The following is a 22,145-nucleotide window of genomic DNA, read 5'->3' as shown; positions in this document are numbered from 1 at the left end:
CTCTTTCTGTGTTGTCCCTGGGAATTCAATTTTCAAATTAGACAAATATTAGTCCCTTTCCTTTTGTGATAGGAAATGGAGTTAGGGCCCAAAGTTTTGGAGTTTCACCTGTTTTTTTCATTGTCTTTCTGATTGGATTTTTAAAAGTATTAACTCCTGCACAAAGTGAGGTCAACCTGCTAACAGTCATGTGAGTGGAGGAATTGGTTTTGCTAGTGATTTATGTACACTTTGCACTGATATGAATGATGACAGAAGGGGCAAGCTGGTGGAAAATCAAGCCCACTGTCTTGCTTATCTCTGGCCTCCAGAGAGGTTCAGCACTAGGGATGTGATTCGGGAGGCAGCAGCTATGGCACAATATACCTAGAGATTGGGGAGATGTCAAGCAACCCCTTAGACAGGATTTTATTTTGAAGAGTTCCTCAGTGCGGATGTTGCTCTGCGGGATTTTTTGGATGTGCTGAGTCAGTGAGTATAACAAATGACTGCTTGCTCTGAAGCTGGGGGGAAGTTTGGGCTAAGGGAGCAAATACCTCTGGTCAAAAGGAATGTCAGTTACCCAACAAACTATAATTTAGAGAAGATGCAATTTCTTGCAATCTAGAAAGCAATTAAATTCAGCCTCAAATATAGCTTTTTGACTTCCTGGAGTGGGAGACAAAGGAAGCAGATTGGAACACTAAGAAATTGGCATGCATTTGCTATTGTATCTGGTATCTACTCAGTAGTGTATGTGTAAAGTAGGGACACTTGGAGGTGAGTATATAAATAAGGATGCAAAACAAATGCCTTTGATTTCTGGTAGAGTTCAGAATATGAATCCAAATTTTTCAACTGAACTTAGTTCTTATAATGGGTTGAACAAAGTGGTTCACATAACCCCTTAAATTTGAGATGGGCAAGAAATGGGCAGGCAGGATGGTAGGAAAGCTGAACCTGGAGTATCCAGGGAAGTCTTGGGATTCTAGTATACTCCAGTGATCTCAATCAGTGACCCGATTCCCAGTATTCTACAGTATATCTAGCCGCTTACACAAATCCAGGCACAAGGTTTGGAGGAGAGATAACAGTATTTCTTTTACCTTGTCTTGCAAAACTCTTATTTGTCTTGAGGTCTCTGCCTCTCCCAATGAGCTCACAATTGTTTCAGGTAAGAGTATGTTATACATGCCAGGGGTGCCCCAGATGAAAACCAGACCAGAGGATGCTCAGTAACAAATACAACTTTCCTACACCGTTAGTATAAAGGACACTACCTATAGCACAACTAAAGGAGTCACAAAGCTGTATCTTCACACCCCAATTCAGTGGGAGGAGAACAGGCCCTGCAGTACACACACATTCCCAAACAAATGCTGTGATCAATAAATCCCAGCATCCTTTCAATCTATTTTTCCAGTTCTAAAATGGTGTTAATAATTGGTCTTCTGGTATTATCAATTAAGCCAAACAGGTAGTAGGAAATTTTGTTTGGTTATCCCAGCAGCTTGTATCCTGGGAATTCAATCTAGAAGTGTTCAGAGGTGGTGGGCTTATCTATCAAACTAATACTGATATGGTGCCTTTCAATGCTAGGTCATAACACTCTTTATGGCTAGGGACAGACATTCAAAAAGATTGATCCTGAATTGATTCAATCTTTGCAGGTTAGTCTAACCTGCAAAGCTTGAACCAATTTGGAAGTGAATAGACATTCCTTTTTCATTTCAGAAATGCAGGCACATGCCTGCAGTGGCTTGGGCTAGAAACCGGGGGGCACTAGAGCAGCCCTCCCTTTGTTTCACAGTGCTGAGCTGCAGGGGCAGGGACGTGGCAACAGGCCACTGATTAGCCCAGCAGGGAATTGATAACAGTGTTTGTCACCCCTAACTCAGTGTTTATCACCCCATTAAGAAAACAACAGAGAGACATTAAGCTACCTGTTGATTCTGGAGCCAGCTTGTGGTCTGCTAGTTAATACACAGATACCTCTCAGCAAGACAGAGGGGAGAGGGGAATTCCTGCTTAGCAGGGAGTGGGGAGGGGGAGGGGGAGGAGGAGAGGGAGGGAGGGAAGAGAAGCAGCCTGCAAGTCTCTGCTGAGCTGCGGCCAGGGAGCAGAGGGGAGGGACCAGCCCTGCTGTGGAGCAGAGAGCCAAATCAGCTAACTGTGAAACTACATTCAGCCAGGTTTATCTGAAATTGGTTTCAGCCATTTTCAAACTGGTTTATGTGCACTGAACATCTGTTCTGTTACAGGTTTAAACCAGTTTCTAATCACTTAAACCGGTTTAGGTGTAATGTCTGTCCCTAGCTTATAAGTGCGTGTGTGTGCACACACATGTGGTAAATTGAAGGAAAAAACTGAGAGAAGGAATCAGTGGCAGAGTTGGAAGTAGAGTCCAAGGTTCATAACTCTCACATACTTGTTTTAACTCCCAGAAGATATTCCATGCTATTTTGACCAGTTTGTATTTAGCCTGCACATTTTCCTTTTAGCATGTCTCTGAGGCATTTAAGATGCTGAGAGGTCCAGGTATAATTATGCTGCACACATCAATAGCAGCCAGCCAGCCTGTATCCTGCTTACCCTTAGGCCAGTGACAAATTCTCATCAGACAGGGAGAAAATAGAACAGTGTATGAGGCTAGAAAGGTAATTGCTCTCAGCACAATAGTAAGGATGGCTGTATTTCTCTCATCTGCAGACCCACATGATGCACCTCTTTGCTTTGCTTTTTTATTGTTGGCTGGGATGGAGATACCTTTTGCTGCAGCTGGCCAAGCCACTGAGTCAGCTGCTCCCATAGGAGAGATAATGTCACTGTTTATACATTGTGTGAATGAGGCAACAGGAAGTGCTTTAGACATCCCTTTCAAATCAATGTTTGCCACACCTAGGCTGCAAACACCTGAATTCACCAACACGCTGGCACAGTTCCTAGCATTCAGGGGCTGCTTCCGTACTGAGAGATTGTAAACCAGTGGCCCACTGGGCCACTTAACTGCAGACCCCACAATGCCATTGTAGCTCAGTGGCTCTGCAGAGCCGGCCTTAGGTAAAACGGCGCCCTGCGCAAACTTATATTTTGCCACCTCCTTCCTTCTTCCCCCCCAGCCCCTTTCCCCTCCAGAGCCTCCAACCTGCAGTAGTGCCACTGATTGGAGGGGCCTGGTGCTGCTGCTGTGTGGGCGTGTTTACATGCTCCTAAACTTAATGCACATTAGCCTAATGCACATTAAGGTGATTTAGGAGATCATATAAATATGCATGTGCGAAGACACATTAATGCGAGTGTGTGAACGAATTTAGGACTAAAGTTAGTCCCAAATCAATGGACACACACCACGTTAATGTGCGTTAGTGAATCTACGTGTTCGCTAATGCGACTTAGCTATTCGTGCATAAATAGATACCTGCTTTATGCAGGTATCAAATTTAGGCTTGAGACGCCTAAAATTACCATTTTTAAGGTGCATTAAGGATGTGCATGTGTAGATGCGCACTTTTAATGTGCCTTAAATTGGGTGACTGGACCTTAAATGTGCACGTGTAGAGACTCCCTGTGTGTGTTTCTGTGTGTGTGGCATCCCCCTGACCATGGCACTTTGCGTAGTCATCCATGTCACCTACCCTAAGGCCAGTTCTGTTGCTCTGGATTAGGTTTAAAGGTTTACTGCCAGAGAAAACTCGAGGCCATGGGGAGGGAGAGTTGGTAATTAGTTATAGAGCCATTTAGCTTTGCATCATGAGCTAAAAACTAATGTTGTAGCTGCTCTGCTAAGACTGTTTTTGAAGAGGACAGTTAGCACCAACTGTGATGTGGACACTGTTATCTTAATATCTTTACATAGAGATCTTCAAATCCAGCAAGATCTGAACTCACTATGTGTGTGTCATGGATGAGCTGAGGTGCAATTACAAGCACTGAATGAGCTTGGAGGTTAAACTAACCTCTGGCCTAGTCTTCAGTCCACTGTTTTCTCTGTTTGAAAAATTGTGTGAATCTACACTGAAAGCTCCTTTGTGGCAGCAGTTATACTACCTTTACCAAACAAAAGAAGGTTTCTTCTGTTGTGTGGCAGCCAGAAGAAGATACATATAGAGTATCTCATTTTTTCTGCTGGTTTTAGATGTCTCTTCAGTAGCAGGTGCCTTCTTAAAGTGCACTTTTCATTCTGCTGGAGATCTGCTGCAATGGAGCTACACAGAATCACCAGAAGTGTGTGCAGCTTGGCAGTGCCAGCCACTGTCTGGTACCAAGATCCCTGGCTTATAGAAATAGTCTTTCTTTCTCAGGCTGTGGCAACAAGTTGGGTAATGTGGGAAATTTTGAGAGTAGAAAATTTCAGCCTCTAGAACTAGTCAACATTTGGACCATACCTGCTTTTTTATTACTTACTAGTGAATTGCCCATCAATAATGATGGGGTGGTGGGTGGGGACAGAGCGCTGAGGGCCACCACCCTGCGATGCCACTGCCACCGCCACCTCCCAGGAGCAGGAGTAGGGGGAAGTTTGCATGCAGCAGCCGCCAGCCACTGACCCACACTGCCGCTGCTCTGCGTCTGGCTGTGTGCCGCACCACCCGTTCCTTTCTCCCCCCACCCCCGCTCCATGTCCAGCCCATTGACATTCCCCACTTCCCACATTTGGCCATCTGTCTATGTGTCTGTCTGAGTGGAGCACTCTGATTGGTTGTTTCAGTAAGCATTGTGATTGGCTGCTGAGACAGCCAGTCAGAGTGCTCCAAGAGCGTTAGGGACAGACAGATGCACAGACAGACAGATGAAGCCCTTTATATATACAGAAATCTCTACATCTGCTGTCTTCTGACTCTGCAAGACTTCCCTCTGCTGAAAGAGTGGATATTTGTATTTGGTTGGGTTTAGAACCATCTTTCCTATCTGCCTAGGCCTCTCCCCACAACCCTGGGCTTTTTTCCTCAAAGATTCTGTGGTATCCTGAGGTTTGTGGCCCCCTCTTAACTAAGGGTGTTAGCTTTAATTTCGGATGTGTCTAGATCTACCTTTCCAGGCTTCAAAGAGAGCTCACCCTGTCTCAATTTTTTTCCTGATTTGTCCCACAGAATTAATTATTTTCTGGTCTGTGGGCACTGCAGGTCTTTTGTTCCAGTAGGTTCCAGCCTTGAATCCTTTTCCAGGATTCAAAGAGATTGCACCCCACAGCATTATCTTTTTCATTCTTTATCCCTTGTACTCAGCGAAGGCCTAGTTTCTGTGACCTGCCTGCCGCATTTGAGGGGGACTTCCATTGTTCTGCCCACCACCACTCTCTGGATATGAAGACGCCAGCACTTTTCACAAGCACTAAATCCACATTCGCAGTGTTTTTAAAAGGTTGAGCTGCTGAGCCAGCTGAACAGCAGACATCAGAGGAGGGACCTCATTCTGTGAGAGCTTCAGAATCCTTCATAGGTGGAGCCATCATAACAAAGCAAAGGCTATTTGACAATGCTCATCCAGGAGACTGGAATTTTGTGCATCTCTCACTCAGTTTTTTTCACAACCACATGCTAAAAATAAGGGCTGATTAAGAGATCATTGCAGCATCAGCTTCCAAGTATCTAGCACATGAAGATCAAGACAGTTCAAAGCCACTCATACTGAAGGAGGGGAGGAAAAGGGCAGTGGCAGATTAAGCTTTCTTTAAAGCATATTATTAAGTGGTTAGATGTCTCTTTTCCATGCAGGGTTCCCAATGGGGTATAGGTCCTGGCAAACATGAGAAAGTTGCAGCTCATGTGCTTATAACTGTATTGGTTTTCATTGCTAAATAATTCCAGTTGGAGAAGGGCCATGAGTCTACATATCATGAGGGGTGGTGTTATGTCCATCCATCATACTATAAGAACCAGATGTTTTGCTAAAATGATCAGCAGTGGAGGAATTAACCAAGTGGATAATTAATTAAGCTGCATTGAGATGGATTGGGGTGGTCTACGTCTAGATAAAGAGCCAAACTTTCCATGTGTCTACAGACCTGGGGAGACAGGAGGGCACTGGTGGTCCTGTGGAAGGTTTCTTTCCCAACTTTATGGGGTAGAAATTTAGGGCCTGATTCTCAATTACCCTTTGAGTATATCTAGACTGAATTCCCAGTGCTGAAATATGTTATATCTGTCCACTCCTAGTTGCATGTGTCACACCTATAAGCAGGTCCATGAAACTCCTCAGGGGGTGCACACTCCAGTGCCTTCCCAGAGCCATGCTTGAATTGTCTGGCATGGCTGAGGGTGGTTGCAGTGGGCATTTGTAGTAGAAATGACTGCTACATTTCTGTATGTGGCTTGTGCAAGCAGGATTGAGCAGGAGAGTGTGGTGTGCTTGAGAAAGAGTATATGCTGTAGCCAGACCCTAACTCTTTGCAATGTGCTCCCTTTTCATGGTTAAGCATGAACTTGGCCACAATGACAGATACAAAACACCTCTCTGGGCCTACTTTTACTAGGTTTGGTTTCCTAGCTGACTGATAAAACCAAAGATAGCAGAGGAGCAATGTAGTTGGTTTCATAGATATATCCTTTTAACATTTCAACATAAGCTTTGTGAGGTGACTACAGTGGGGATGGATACCAAAATGATTTACTCAAAAATAGTTTGGGCAGCAGTACCAACAAGTGCTGAGCCAGTATTCAGACAAGAGGGCACACTTTGTGGCGGTCTTTTAAGACAATCTTTCACTCTGTATGGGAGTTAAAACACAGGACTGGGTGCAAAGAGACTTGTCTTGCAGTTCTAGTTTTGTCCCTAACTTCTGTCCCTAACTTCCTGTGTCTTGATTTACTCAGCTATAAAATAGAGAACAAAGACCTCCTATGTCATAAGGGAATTGTTTAGCTAACTTAACTGATGTGTACAAGGTGCTTTGAGACAGATAGAAGGTGGTATAGAAGTGTAAAGTATTGCTGAACTATTGTCTTTGAAGAGACATTTTTTTTAATACATGGACACAATAGGCACAGAATGAAAGGTACAATTTTGGCTCCAGTCAAACTAGTAGGACTAGTTATTCCTCTCAGATGACTAAAGTCTGTAGTGAGTCTGGGACTTTTCTTTAAAAAAAAACCACTGTTTTTCAGGGATGTGAACAGAAAGGGGAAAAAAATCCCTGACAATTAAAAGGCAGAAAACTCCAACACATCATCTCAAATACAGCTGATGGATTTCCCCAAAATTTCCAAAATTAATTTTCCTTTGGCCTGAGATATATGTATGAGAAACATTACCCCAGAGGGTTATTTTGAGAAAGGTTGAACATGAGGGGGGAGTTTTTAACTGCTTGAATATAAGAGTTTAAGATAGAAATTCTTTCACAACCCTAATTATAGCATCACCCAACTGAATTATGACAGGGAATATGACTTTCCCAGTATACAAAAAGCTATAATTGCATTCAGTGACATACACATCTATTTTAGCATCCAGCAATCTATCCTTCTCCCAGACCAAAAGGGTCTAATGTTAGATTTCTTTTTCTCAGTCAAACCTTGCTATTTCCAAATTCTAAACTAGCGGTATCCAAAGTGATACAGGAAGTAACTTATGTGGGGTACAGATAATTTGGGTGTCTCCTTTCTCCCCCAGATATTTTCATAAACATTTGACTGACTAGCCACACTTCTAGAGGTGGATCCAATGGATATTCCAGCCCTCACTCCCCCATTTGTCTTTGTACCAGTAGATTCCTGCACTTGTGTGATAATGTCTCTGTTTGCTTATCAGGTTGTCCACTGCTGGCCCATTTTTTTCAGGTACTTGATATAATTGTAGTTACCTTTTCAGTAATTCTTTCTAAGGATCACAGTATATAACAACTGTAAAACTTATAAACACTTTTAAAAATGAACTGAGGCTCAGAATGTCCCTGTGACATGTTATCCCCATTTCACAGATATGGAAAAAAGTGCTGGCTGGTTGAAGCCAGAATTTCCAAACATGGCTGAATGAAGTTACAAACCTAAATTCACAATGAGCCACCCAAATAAATGACCTGTTTTTTTCAGACGTTCTGAGTAACCTTATCCCCCACTGAAGATGGAGAGGGCAGCAGATGGGTGTTCAGCTCCCCTGCCCTTCTGAAAATTGAGTCCTTTATTTAAGAGTCCTAAAAGGCAATCTAGGGATATACTGGATGCCTTCCAGTTTGAAAATTCTGGCCTAAATTCACACAAGGGACCTAAGTGTTTCATGGCATCTGCAAGCATTAATAGCTGCATAAGGTGAGGATATACCCATGCTGAGCCTTAGAACTGTGACTTAACTACCAGATTACCCTTCTGTCTCCTAGGACCAGTAGCTCCTGGGACATATTTAGCTGATTTTTCAGCTGGTGGGACTCAGCTTCAGAAGTAGGAAGAAGGGATTGAGTGGCTTGTTGTCCAACAAACTCCCTTAGGTATTCCTGGAGCCCCATGGCCATGATATCTGTCCATCAAAGTTGAGACTTAGGATGGAAGACAAGCACCAACTTGGAGACCCACAAAGAAAATTAACCTGATTTTCAGTTACACCAACAGTATAAAGGGTGTTAACATGTAAATGACTACTGTAAAAGGTATTGATATAACTGAGGATGAGGCCCAGGGCTTCCTTTTTAGAGGAAAGATCATATACATAGAAGAAGGGAAGTTGGGGTAAGAGTTTGGTTTTCAGAAGAAGGACTTCAGAAGAAGACAAATGAATGTAGCTCAGTTCCTGCTGGGAGTTCAGGAAATGGTGAGAAAGCTTCAACTGGAGTGAGGAACTAAATAAATATAGCATCTCAGTTCTTAAGAACTAGAAGACCGTGGCAGCTGATGAGTTATTCATCTCTTCAGGCATCTGAGGGGAGGCCAGAAAGGCTGATGGAGAACGTGCGGTTCAATTCTGTTCAGGGAAAGATGTGGAAACTGGTGTGATCTATAACCCAGTATCTTCTTTAGTTTGCAGGGGCCATAAACCTACAAAGACTTCAGCTCTGCAGAAGGTTTTTATTACTCTTGTTTAGTTTATTTTTATTACCAGGTCACGATTCATCATAGTAGCCAGAAGGGCTATTGCACACTGCCGCAGCCGTGCTCAGGATTCTCTTTATACACTGAATAAGAACCAGGCGTCTGCCTCACCCAGGCTGGCACTGAGTTCTGTGAGCTCAGTGTGGCTGGATCAGATATCTCTGTATGTAAGTCAGGTGGCAGGGGCCGCGTACCAGGCTGGCAGTGAGCATGAAGAATCCCTTTGGGGACCACACTGAGGATGGACAGTCCTGAGCAAGACTGCTTCTCGATTTGGAGAAACCCAGAGAAGGTTATGTTGCATGCTGGTCTCCACAGGGACTTCCCTTGAGGTGGGCATGATGCCCTTGGGCAATCAAAGAGAGCCTACCACCGTGTGCTGACCCCGAGTTGAATGGAATTTCACTGCCCGTGTAGATGTTAAGCAGAAATCCAAGGCTCATTTACTGCCTTTGTTTGGCATTTGGGCTGTCAGCCTTTTAATATCCCTCCCAGTGAGTAGGAGTTCACAGGCCACATGCTCTCTTCTGCCCGCTGTGTGAGGGAGGGGAGCTCCCAAACGGCCAAAATTTGCCCCTTGTTTGCCCTGTGCCACGTGCTGAGGTGGAGTCTGAAATTAAACAATACAGAAGCAAAGGCCAGTGACCTATGAAAGCTGCCAAACAAGCCAGGATGGGCTGGAGAGGAGGGGTCAGGGCAAGGGCGTGAGGTGTTTTTGTCCCCATACATGTTTATTCTGCCTGTCAGCTGACCTTGTTTTTCTGAACTGCCCCTTGATCATGGTCTTGGTGCAGCTGTGCTGAGCTGCTACCTCTTTGTGCAGGCAAATGGTGCCACTCTATACAAAGAGCCTCAGCATCCCCATTCCCCTCTACAGGGGCAGTATACAACCACCCCCAGCCACAGAGCATCTCTGCTCACTTTCAAGCTCCTGCTACTTGATATGGCACCTCCAGCCTTTTCAGTCCTGCTCCCCATTTACCATCTCCCCCTCTAACTTTCAAAGTGAAGAAAATCATTTCATTTTTAGAAACACTTTCTTTCTCCTGATTCTCCTGTGGCTCTTCACACTGCGTGCCTCCAAGCAATTCAGAGTCCCTTGGTCACAGGAAGTGAGTTCTGACTGGTAAATCACATATTTCCATTTCACTGATCTCATAGGCTGATTTTAGTGTTGATGCCCTGGGATCACTACCACCCACGAGCACAGACTTTCTGCACCGGGCATGTAAACCATTGCTGCCATCCCTCTGACACAAGGCTCTGGGAGGTTTGTCTCCATAAAGCTTCATGGCTGTCTTCTTTAGGGATCACTTTAATACTTCAGGTTGAAGACTCAGGGAGGTGACTGTAAATCACCAATGTCTAGTTCTAGACCTCAGTGCATTGTTAAGGTTCTGAGAAGTTCCAACCTGTTTGCTTCAGGTTTCAGGGTGGAACAGGGAATCCTGAGAGGCAGCAAATACAGTTTTTGCAGTGTTTCTGTCTGTCAATGGGAGTAGAGGTTGTTAACATTTGTAGAATAGAATTTGTGGAGGTTGTTATTTGTAGACTGGTTGTGTTCTCAGGTTTGTATGGACATAATGGGAACAAAATCAATTGGTCTGACAACGTAGAATAGGGACAGGTTCATCTTCTACTTTAGCTTCTCATCTTGTGCCCCATTTTGGTTAAAGCTGGGGAGAAACCTTGCACTAGTCAAGACTGAAAGGGTTCACATAAACTCTTTGGCACAGGGGCTGTCACTGAATGTGTTTGTACCATGCCTAGTGCAATGGGGCCCTGACCTGGTTACAGCCTCTGGGCGGGACTTCAACATAAATGTTTAATAGTTCTCAGGAAGAGAGTTTTAACAAAAGAGGGAGGATCTTCTGAGAGAGTCTGTCATCACAAAAATGTCAGACTGAAGGAAATGGACTTCAGTGGAATCACAGCATGGATACCTGGAGGCACTCTGACACCATGTTTGTACATGACCTTAGACTCTGAAACCGGCATAGATAGAAAGTAGTTTGCTCATAGTTGGGCCTTTCCACTGTACCAAGATGCCGCTGCTTATGCAATAGCCCTCTTTTGTAGGCAGTCCAGAGGTTTGAATTCATTACTAGAATAATTTGAGTTCAAAAATCTACAGGATTGGTTTTCTCTGACAGTGCCTTCTTGCACCAGTGATTTACAACACTGGCAAGTGCCCTTCACAGACACCAGAGAGGAAGTGTACTGTGCCATTTATAGAGAGTGGTTGATATCTTCTGTCAGCACTGGCCTCGCTCTGCAGGGGTTATACTAATTTTACAGCGAGGGGTGGCCATGGATTATTTGACCTGTTGTTTGGCAGCCCAGAAAAACCATAACCTATTATATTCATGCATTGTAGCATTCTTTTGACAAAACACTTTATAAGCTCACTCTCAAATTCTACACTTTATCTATCACTTGAATTATTAACTGGAGCAGCTTTTTAACAGCCCACAGCAGTTTAAGACAGGAAGTCAAGAAGAATATTGTTACCCAGAAGAAAGTGCATAAACTGCAGGCAATAACATAATTGCCATAGTTGTACTTCAGCCAAAAGAGCAGAGCAAACCTGCTGAATAAGGTCCTCCAGATGAGCAAATTAGAAAAACCCTGTAGACTGCAGTAGAGATGTGCTAACTTCCACTAGCTGAGGGTCCACTGGCTCTTCTAAGGAGCGTTGTGGAATCTTTGATACCCACAAACAACCAAAAGTCCAGTTGTTTTATCACTAAACACCACTTCCTTCAGTCCTGGGCATTTCCAAGGGTCTCCCAGTTTAGCATGTCAGAGATATTGTAATTATGGAAGAAGCAGCTGAGATGGCTGCAGAGATACACAACAAATAACAGATAAGGCTAATGCAGCACTATTGGCTTCCATGCAGTGTCAGGACACATAAGGCCTGTTTTTCTCTTGGGTTTAGGGCTGCTTTCTGCAGGACTCAATGTGCTGTGAGGGACCACATTATGTGCACCTCCAACTTGGGCTCAGTAGATTCTAGAATACTCTGAATTAGAGATTTCTCTAATCTCTACCAGTGGCAAATCTTCAGGGAACATAGTGTTGCCACAACCATATGCCCTTCCATTCAAGCCACCTCCTTCAGTGAGACTAGGAAACTGGCATAGGAGCCAGATATTCCTGCCTTATAGCAGCCAAGACCTCTCCATCACCAGTGGCCTCATCTCTCAGCTGTCTAGACACAACCAGCAATAATCTGCCTTTCCTGTTACACTCTGTCTCACAAGAGTTTTTCACTGGTAAGACAGCCATGACACTTGGGCTGGATGTTGTTGCAAAAAAACACACATTCTAAAGTGGATGCATGATGATCAGTCTTTTCCCACAGATCGGATCATGTACCCTAGGGATTATGTGTTTAAGGGCCTGAGCTCTTCTGCACTGGAAGTGGGAGCAGGCATGGCCATACTGATGTAATGCACATGCCTGTTCAAGGACATGCAAACTTGGGTACCAGGAGAAGAGATGAGGGCACACTTAACAGGGTGCTGGTGGAGTGAAATAAAGAATCTGGTTCCTAGAGGGGGGCACAGTCTCTGAATATGCTGTGAATACTCATAGATGCTAAGGTCAGAAGGGACCTCAACAGAGTCAGATGATACTGTATTTTTAGATGAGTGCCTGGGGATAGGAATTCTGGTATATCTTTTATTAGAATGCTGGTACCTTTTTTCTCATCATTGTTCCCTGAAGTGAGACTGGGAGCCACTGGGACCAAATCAACTCATAGTGCAGTGTTGGCCAAGCTTTTTAATATGTGCGCCACAAACTAACTCCACACCCTCCCCAAATACCACTCTGATTCCCTTCCACTGCCCCATTGGTTGCTTTGCTTTCTGTTTCCTGCTCTGTGCTCCCTGCCCTATCTGCTGCTGTGCTGCCTGTCCCCTCCATGGTCTACCACATGCCATATACAGAGGCTTCCTGTGCCACTTGGCCACCCTTGTCCTAGTAGACAGACTCTAATTTCAGTGCTGCTATAACAGGGATTAATTTGACCCCTAGCCTCCATGTATTCCTTGCTTTCCACAATGCTTGCACTTTGTGGGTCTCCCTTTACTGTTGATCCAATATCGTCACCATCCAGAAAAAGCACTTTGTGCTGGAAAGGTTTCCATTGTGCCACTCCCTGTCTAAGTCAGCACACTGGCCACACCAGGGAGGGGTAGAAGAAGGCATGTGTAGGAGTGAGGAGAAATATCACAGCAGGATTAGAGAACAAAAAATCAAATTAGCACTGACTATCAAAATATCTCCTTCTCTAGTGATGAACTATCATCACGTCTCAAGCCTTCTAGCATTAGTGTGACAGGTCATCTGGGGAACAGCATGGATATAGCAAAGCAGGACTAGTTCCAGGTCCCTGCTACCTGGGGAGGAGACAGTGGACCTTTCCCCCATGCAGTAATATATTTCACTTCTCTATTTCTGCTGACTCAGAAGAGCTTTGTTTTCACTGTGCATGTGCTGTCCAGCCCTTTACCTACTCTGTGACTATTTGCTGTCAGTTCTTATTCCTACATCTCACTGAGTGAGTGACATTCAGTAGTTAGAGCAAGGGTGGAGGGAATCAGGGTCATGACTCTGAGGTTGCATTCCTGGCACTGCCATTTGCTGCATCAGTTTGTTAGGTAGGTAACTTAACCTCTGTGATTGAGTTTGTCACTCTGAAGAAATGAGGATAATTCGTCCTTGCCTAAGGATGTAATGAAGCTTAGTGAAGCATGTAGAATCATCAGATGGAAGGGTCATTGTAAATGCAGAGTATCATTATTAAAGTTCAGTATTATAATCATTGCCAAAAACCCAAGTGACATTGTTGAAATCCTCTGGGACAAGAACACTGCTTGGATTGTGACATTGGATTGTGACATTTCTAGGAAACTGCTGAATGGGGGTAAAGGTCCCTGCAGCACTAGAAAGCACAAATTGGCTGTTGCTGCAGAAGCAGACAAATATGCACTCAAGCAGGGAACTTGTAACCGCGCCACAGTCTGAGGACATAAGTTAAAGCCACAAAAACAGAGAAATAAAAGTCTAACCCGCTTGAAAGCAAACCCAATACATTCTGTCATCAAACACAGTGTGCAAGTGGGATGCAGGAGAGGGAATTTATAGTTGTATACGGGACTTTCCATTAACTTCTTGGGTGTTTGGGGAAAGTTCCAACCATTAGTTTTATAGCAAATTCTGTTAATCTGCCTATCTAAAATTATCTAACCCAGCTATGGTCAAACTACCAATTTTGAGTAAACTATAAAGTGAGTCTAACTCTTTCTTCTGGCTACAGGTTATTTAAAAAACCACCCCAATTTCTGCATATTCACCAGGAGCAATTGAACAGTTAAGAAAACAAATTTCAGCCTTTGGGCTGCTCCCAAACTCTTCACTTTGGCTACTCATCCTTTGTTACTCAGAGCATGTGACCAATTATCCAAATTGCAAGGTAATATTTAGAGGTACACTGATACATTAGTCCATATTGGATTGGCACCAATAAAAGGAAAATTGACATTATCAGCAATCGGCTTTCATTGGCCGGTACAGACAATAATGTCACTGATAAATGCTGCATGCAGGAGCTCAGCCACAGGACGCATGTGACCAGGAATGCAGCCTGGCAGCTTGGAGAGCGGTGTCTGGCCTGTAAGTCTGGGGCATGGGGGAGGGAGATCGAGGCCCCCATGGTGAGGGAGGGAGTGGGGCAAGGGCAGTAGGCGCTGCCCAGCTGGGCCAGGGCGGGGTGCAGGGTTCAGCTGTGGACAGCTCGTCTGGGAGTAGGGGGGTGGGGAGGGGGTGGCTCCTGCCACTGCACACACCCCCAGGCAAGGCAGGGGGCCATGTGCCCCCCAAGATTTATGCGCAGAGTGAAGGCAGTCTGCAAGCTGTGGGCTTGGGGCCAGGGACTGTGCTGACCTGTTCCCAGTGTGGGGTTGGGCTGGGGCTGCAGTCAGGGTGGGCGGTAGTACCACTGGGAGGGGGAGCTACAGAGTGGACTGCAGCCGCCCCAAAATTCACCGTAGCCACCACTCCCAGCACTTTCACCCCCACCCACCCTGAGCACAGTCCTGGTACAGCCCCTGCCCTGAGCCCACAGCAGGCAGCCTGCCCTAGCCTCGTGCACAAATCCAGGGAGCAGATGCCCCCCGTGCCTCCCCAAGGGGTGCACACAGTGGCAGGGACCTGCTCCTCCTCCCCACCCCTTACGCCCCCTGGATGAGCCACCCATGGCTCTGTCCTGCACCTGCCCCAACCCTGGCTGGGCAGTGCCTGCCCCTGCCCCAGTCCCACTCCCTTCCTCACCGCAGGGGCCTCAATCTGCACCCCCCATACCCCTTTTCTCCCCCATGCCCCTTCCTCCCCACAGACTTACCAGCCAGATGCTGCTTTCCAAGCTGCCAGGCTGCATATCGGCTATCAGATCAGTATCGGACGATATGGCTGGTTAATTGGCCATCGATATCAGCCAAAAAAATCTTTATCAGTGCACCCCTAGTAATATTTCTGCTTCCTGTTCTCAATGACAAACCTTCTAAGCAGAACAGCAAACTAAAAAATGACAAATAATGAACATCAGATACCCTTCTTCAGAAATATCTTGGTTCACATAAGAATATGACTAACATTTAATTCATGAACATCTTTTGAACCTAAACCCATTCACATAAATATTCATGATAGCAAAAAGAGTACAAATGGATCAAACTCAATAGCCATTCAAAACTGGAACAGATTTTCATGGAAACTGTAATTTCTAGTTTACTCTAATTCATGTAACCTGTCTCTTCCAGCATATCCATTACCTTATTATCAGAAGTCAGTTTTGAGGCAGAATGTGTTCTTTTGGGGGTTTTGGTTCTGTTTTAATTCCATCCTGAATATCCCCTGTTGTCTCAGAACAGAATTTACTTTACTGAATCAGATCAGTGCTCCAGTTAGTCTGGTTTCCTGGCAATAGCAAATGCTTTACAGAAGAAGATGGAACTGCCATTGCTGCAGTCTTTGAAAGTCATAAACAGAGATGTTTGGCAAGAAAAATACAGACACACCTTTTAACTCAGGTTAAAATGTTATCTATTTACTCAGATTTCTGTGGTATGGGGTGGGGAAAAGGGGCTGAGTTCTAGCCTGTTTATGCATGTGCTTAGAAGTGAAAATTGAAAAATAAACTCCTCTGAAATACACTGGACAGAGGTTTGGGGTGAGGGGGAGTGGGAGTGGGAAATAAGTTGTTGTTAGATAAGCAGTTGTCACACCTCTGTTGAGACACTTGGCAGATACCCATTTTCTGTACCTGATCTATTCAACAGCACTTTTGGGGCCAGAGGACATAATATTCCTCATTCCCCTACACCACTGGTCAATTGATGCATGGGGGATTTGAAAGTTCCTCTCTTGGCTTGTGTAACTGTAAACATTAGTGCTGGTTATAACATTATCCGGACTCCTGTTTAATGCCAGCTATAATATTTGACTCTATGATCTTCTCCAGGGGAAAGTGAATTCCATAGCCTGTGTACATGCTGAGTGAAGACACATTTCCTTTCATTTGTTCTTTTAACTTCATTAAGTGAGCCCTTGTTCTCATGTTTTGGGACAAGCTTAAAAGACAGGGGACCAATCTCTCCTTATTAGACTCTTCGTATATTTTAAATACCTCTTCTAATTCTCCTTCAGTATAGACTTGAGGATCATATTTTTTTTAATTCTCTTGTCAGAGGTAAAGTCTTGAAACACAATGAAATGTAATATGAAAATCCTATTAGGGAGGAGGTAGATATTTGGGCACACAACACTTGCAAAATGGAGGCATTTAAAGCACTAAAAATGTGCCTCAGTTACCATTCCTGGTAGCCACCCTAATGGCATTCAGCAGTTCCTTCCAGGTAGAGAATTCACTCAGCAGAAGGATCCCTGGAGTTCCCCAGACCATGGAGTGTCCATATCAGCAGAAGATTTTGAAGCTGCAGGATAGGCACCTATACTTTGTAAACCAGACAGGAGCAGCCAGCGCACAGAGAGAACCAAAGGGTTCTTTGAAAAATGCCTTAAATTAAAGAGCACATTTGCTAACCTCCCCTTGCTCTTTTTTTTTCTCTTTTGTCTCTCACTTCCCTTGTCTTGTTCTGTGGCTGTTTCCCCCTGAAGACCCTCTTTTGCCTCAGCTGCATGATCTGTAACACTTTCTTTCTATTGCTGGTACCATTCAGGGCACGTCCTGGTGAAAATCATGCAGGATCCCATGAGCAGATCTAGGATTTTGAAGAAAGGTATAGATGGTATGGTGCATCATTACATATAACACAACACATATTTTGCTCCAGGTAAAGAGGAACTAGAAGCTTCACTAATGTGTTAGAGGCCTAGGGCTATATTATTTAATTTAAGACTGAAGCAAAAATAAATACAACTTTATTGGAATGTTCACTAATTTGCTATATCATACATTTTGTATTAAAAGCACAATAAACTAGGTAAAATACACAAAAGCTGTTTCCTTAGTCCTGTTGTCAGTAGAATTAAATACATCTCTTTCAGATGCATAAAATAAAATCAAGGCTTTTTGAGCATTTTGACAGGGCATCCAATACTTCACCAGACGTTATTTCCACACCTGAGTTAATGTTTACCCAAGTTAATGTTTCCACACCTGTGTTAAGTTTTTAACTCAAGTTAAAAACAGTCTGCAGGGCTGTGAAGTAGGAGCTACATTACCAGGAGCAGCTACAAGACAACAGAATTGCAGAAGAAAGAATAGCTTGATTATGGTAAGACCATTAAAAAAGTAGAAAGGCTGATTAACCCCTGTGGAATGAAGAGTTTAGAAGAATCAGGTAGATTATAATAAACCATGAAGTCAAGTGTCTGCCTCAGTACCAGCTAAATAGAAATGTTGTTGCCACTGCCAGGCAGTTTGTTTTAAACTTTGGATGGACCAGGAATCAAAGGAGGGGTGCAACTGCACCACTGCCTCCACCTGGATCCACCCCTGCAGGAGCGTATGAATATTTGTCTATATTTTGTAAATTCTAGTTTTGCTAACGTCTCCCTGAGGTGCCATTAAGAGAATCTCAGGCAAACTGAGGGTGTTTGCAGAGACCTGGATAGCAACACACTATATTTTACCTGGTTCAGAAATAAACATGTTAATTTAAAGTTTTCTAACCCAAATAACCTCTGTCATCCATCACTCCCCCACCACTACCTGGACGGAAAGCTGCTTTAATTGCCCTTTCATTCCCCCTACAGAAGGGTCCGAGGAGCAAAATTCAAATCTGAACACAGAGTTAATCCAGATCCACAAGTATCTGAAGCTCAGAAGTGTTTAATGAAGCAGGGCTTTGACTTGAGATTGTCTCTGGTCTACACTTCTTGTCTGTGTTTTCCCAGCATGGTTTATAGGAACATCTTCACCCCATTTTTCTTGATTTGGGAAAATGCCGCTCCTGTCTTTTCTGCTGGAATCAGACCTCCTAGGAGCATCCAGTTGCAGCAGCTGCCAGAGCTCCCTTGCATGCTCCTTTCTTTGCTCATTTCTTTTCTGAGGTTAGGTGTTCCAGGCCCTGCCCCTGTTTTCAGAATGGGAGGGGAGAAAAGGAGCAGAGGAAGCTTGTTCTTGAGGTTCCCCAGCTGGTGCTGGAGGTTAGGGTGTGTGGACTGCAGCCCCCTTTCCCCCCAGGCCCTGGAGGCTGGGTGAGTGGATTGGAGCCCTAGCAGGGGCTGAAGAAACCCAATTAAATTCCCTCTGCTCCCTTTACCCCCTCTCATTCTAAAAACAGCTCAGAGGCTGGCAGGCAGACACAAATTACAGAAGATGCTATGTCTTCAAACATCTTCATCTGAAGCCTCATGCAATGAGGGTTCAGATTTTCACCTGATCAGCCATTTTTGAAGCAGTCTGCAGCCATGCACTTGTGTTTGGTCATCGCTATAGACTATTTTCTGTGGCCAGACTGGGGAAAAGTTGTTACTTCTTTCTGTGCCTTTAAGTTCATTCAATGAACTTTAGTTAAAGAGTCCCAGTGGCCTTTTTTAAACCTGCGGGGGCTTATACACATGAAGCTGAAGTGATGCTAGAGTGTTCCAATTAGAACACATAGACTTGATTAATCAAGTCTGCTCCAACACAGTCTAATTAGAACACATCGGAGCACATGTATAGGCACACTAGTGTGACCCTGTGACTCTGCCTGCATCAGGACACAGCCTCAATCATTCATTCTGTGCTCTGCAGAGTCAGGGTCCCTAGTCCCCACTTCTTGTTAACAGACTTTGGAATAGTGGGAATTAGTGCTTTTTGTTACAGCTCCATTGATTTCAATAACCAGAAGCTTTGCATTGCAGTCTGTAGAGGTGAGTCTAGGAAGAAAGATCTGGACCCAGAAATAAACTTCCCCAAGTCTGGCTATGGTCAACTCTGAGGATTTGTTTCAGGCCATTATCAGAAAGATGGAGGCCAGCTGAAAAATATGGATCCTGGTTCCAACTTCCCCTGGTCTGAAAGGGGCTAGGGGCTATGCTTTGACCAGTCCTAAAGAAAAGGCCAGCTGCAAAGAGAAGATCTGAATCTGAACTTCCTTAAATTTGGCATTTCTGCTCTGGGGTTTTGATTTCATTCCATTTCTAATGCTTTCTCTTCCCAAACCCTTGGGTAGTTGCCCTTTCCTAGACCACATACTGAGCCTTAAGAAACACGCTCCTTAAAAACATAAACACTAAGAAAGGAACACAGAGGACTGAAAGAGCTTTATCAAGAAGTGTTGTTTCTCTGCAAACTCCTTGTAGGAAATCCTGGTGCTCTCACTCTCTCTCAGTGTTTGCTGTATTTATTTCTCTTTCTCCTCCCAAGATTGGGAGCACTTTCTGTCAAACACAGAAGGGCTTTGTGAGATGGGGAGCGGCTCAAACTTTTCCAGCTTGTTAAATATGCACTGCCTCCTTCTCAGACTTGGACATTGACTGCCCCTGCTATTTCACTCTCCCCACAGAAGTAGTTCCAGCTAGTATGATCTTCCAACCATCTTCCCCGCCTTCCACAATAGACAGCTAATAAGCCTGTTGATTATAGGGTCCACTCCCCACATTGCAAATTAGATTTTCTTCAAAGAAGAAACATTCATCAGTGAGGTTTTAAAATGAACAGAAGCGAGTGACAGGAGTGGTTGGCATTGTCCCCCCTCTTCCCTCCCACTTCCCCCTCCCTTTGGTATTTTCCCCAAGAGGGACTTACTTGAAGGTTAATGATTTCCCCTTCTGATGCCATCCTTTTGCTCAAAAGGTCTCTTCCCGAGCTCTCTGCAAACTGCACAGTAGCTCTGGACTCTGCAGTCCCAGGGAGTCTCTAATGCTTTCTCTGGATAGGAGAGTACAGCTGCTGGGAACAGACCTGCTATTCATCTGCCTGATGTGGGACGCCAGCCTTGGCATGAGGCATCTGCTTGGGGGCGAAGAAGGGGTGGCACGTAAAATTCTTATTGTCCTTCAGAGACTGAATGGTCCATGAAACAAACATCTCTCTTCATTTGCTCTGATAGTTCTTGTTCATTACATTTCTCTGCTACCTCTCTGGGTCCAGCTGAGCCCTGTGAGATCACCCAGGCTGGGATTCTGTGATGAAGCCAGCGTACCATAGGGCTCATGTCACAGATTGTACAGGCTTTAACTGTAGTCCTGATCCACGCTGTAGCCTGTCCAAGACTACTGTATGAGGTTGGTTGGAAACCCTAATGGCTGAGAAGGTAAGGGCTAGAAAATCATGTCCTTTTACCACTGCTCTACTAAAGCTATCATTAAGGCTGAGGCAAAATTTAATCACTTCTGGCTTTCCAACCAAACAAACCCCAAACAAAACCTTTAGGGCTACAATTTTTAATACCTAGTCTGAGCTGAGAAGTTAGAAGAAACCAAAAACAGTCTTACACAGAAATATGCACAACCAAAATGAATATAGCATGAAAGTAATACGTGCAGGATCCTTTTACAAATGCTGGCTCCAGCTTCATTATCTCCAGATCTATGAAAAGAACAGACATCACTTACAGAAGAAGCTACTGATATACTGGTGTTTCCCAGCAGAATGTCGTCTCACAATAATATTAGTGATTAGTAGTTTTATGGACAATAATACTAATGCTTAGTAGTTCTATGGCATCATTTAAAAGCAAAGTTGTCCAACTTCTGAGCGGCTGGGGAGTATACCCTGTGTGTGCCTCCCACACTCCATCTCCCTCACCCCTGTCACACAGACCGCAGCCCTCTGGGCTCCCATGGGTCACCCTGTCTTGCCCCCAGGGCCAGGGCCAGGGCCAGGGCCAGGGCCAGGGCCAGGGCCAGGAAATGGAAGATGGAGGAAGGAGGGGGAACCCAGAGACCCCAGCAGCAGCAGTAGGAATGGTGGTTGGAGTGGCAGCTGGGCACAGCCCACAGGCTGGGTGTTAAACCCTTGCAGGCCACATGCAGCCTGCAGAGCATTGGGTGGCCAACCACCATCATATCCTTGTGAAATAGGCATAAGGATCCCATATTAAAGGTGGATAAGCTGAGGCACTACAGCATATGTTAACAGATGGCTAAGGTTACACGGAACATCTATTGTAGAGTCAGGAACAGAGCACAGATCATTTGATTATCAGGCCTTTGACATACCCGAGCAACTTTCTTCCCATGGCATAAATTGGGAAGCAAGAAAAATAGTTTCTGTAGGAAAGGATGGGAAAGGTAGATGTCTTTCAAAGCTATTGTAACATATTCTTGGTTCACTTAAAAGATTACTGCTGTTTACATCAATCTAAAGAAGCAACAGGTTACTTAACAATCATTTTGAAAATCCATCTCATATACTTGTACAGGGAATCAGTGAAGTTAGTGACAGTTAACTTGTACTCTTGGAGGGAAGGTCTGGGGTTCACAATGCAGGCTCCTGAGTGCTAATCCATAACAGCAGACTGACATTGCAGCAGCTTCCCATTTGGCATTTTTTTAATTATATTTAAGATTTTTTTTAAATAAATATATACCATAGCAATTTGTTCTTTACCCAATTTAAACATTCTGACTGGAACCTCTTTCTATATGAATAAGAAATTTCCCTTTAGACATAACTGTTGCAAA

At 44.4% G+C, this 22,145-nt stretch overlaps 1 protein-coding gene across 1 annotated transcript in view; it reads right to left on the bottom strand.

Annotated features, from left to right (window-relative positions):
- The window catches only part of NINJ2 (ninjurin 2), an 84,723-nt gene extending 64,381 nt beyond the window's left edge, over positions 1–20,342 (bottom strand). Inside the window, exon 1 of the mRNA XM_025198819.1 lies at positions 20,266–20,342. Within this exon, the coding sequence (XP_025054604.1) occupies positions 20,266–20,298 (33 nt within the window). The 5' untranslated portion in view covers positions 20,299–20,342. The remainder of the gene's footprint in view (positions 1–20,265) is intronic.
- Positions 20,343–22,145: the final 1,803 nt, after the last annotated feature.

Source organism: Alligator sinensis, unplaced genomic scaffold, assembly GCF_000455745.1.
Source record: "Alligator sinensis unplaced genomic scaffold, ASM45574v1 scaffold87_1, whole genome shotgun sequence".
Lineage (NCBI taxonomy): Eukaryota > Metazoa > Chordata > Crocodylia > Alligatoridae > Alligator > Alligator sinensis.
Note: the sequence above shows the minus strand (reverse complement) of the source record. Positions and strands in the feature narration are given on the sequence as shown.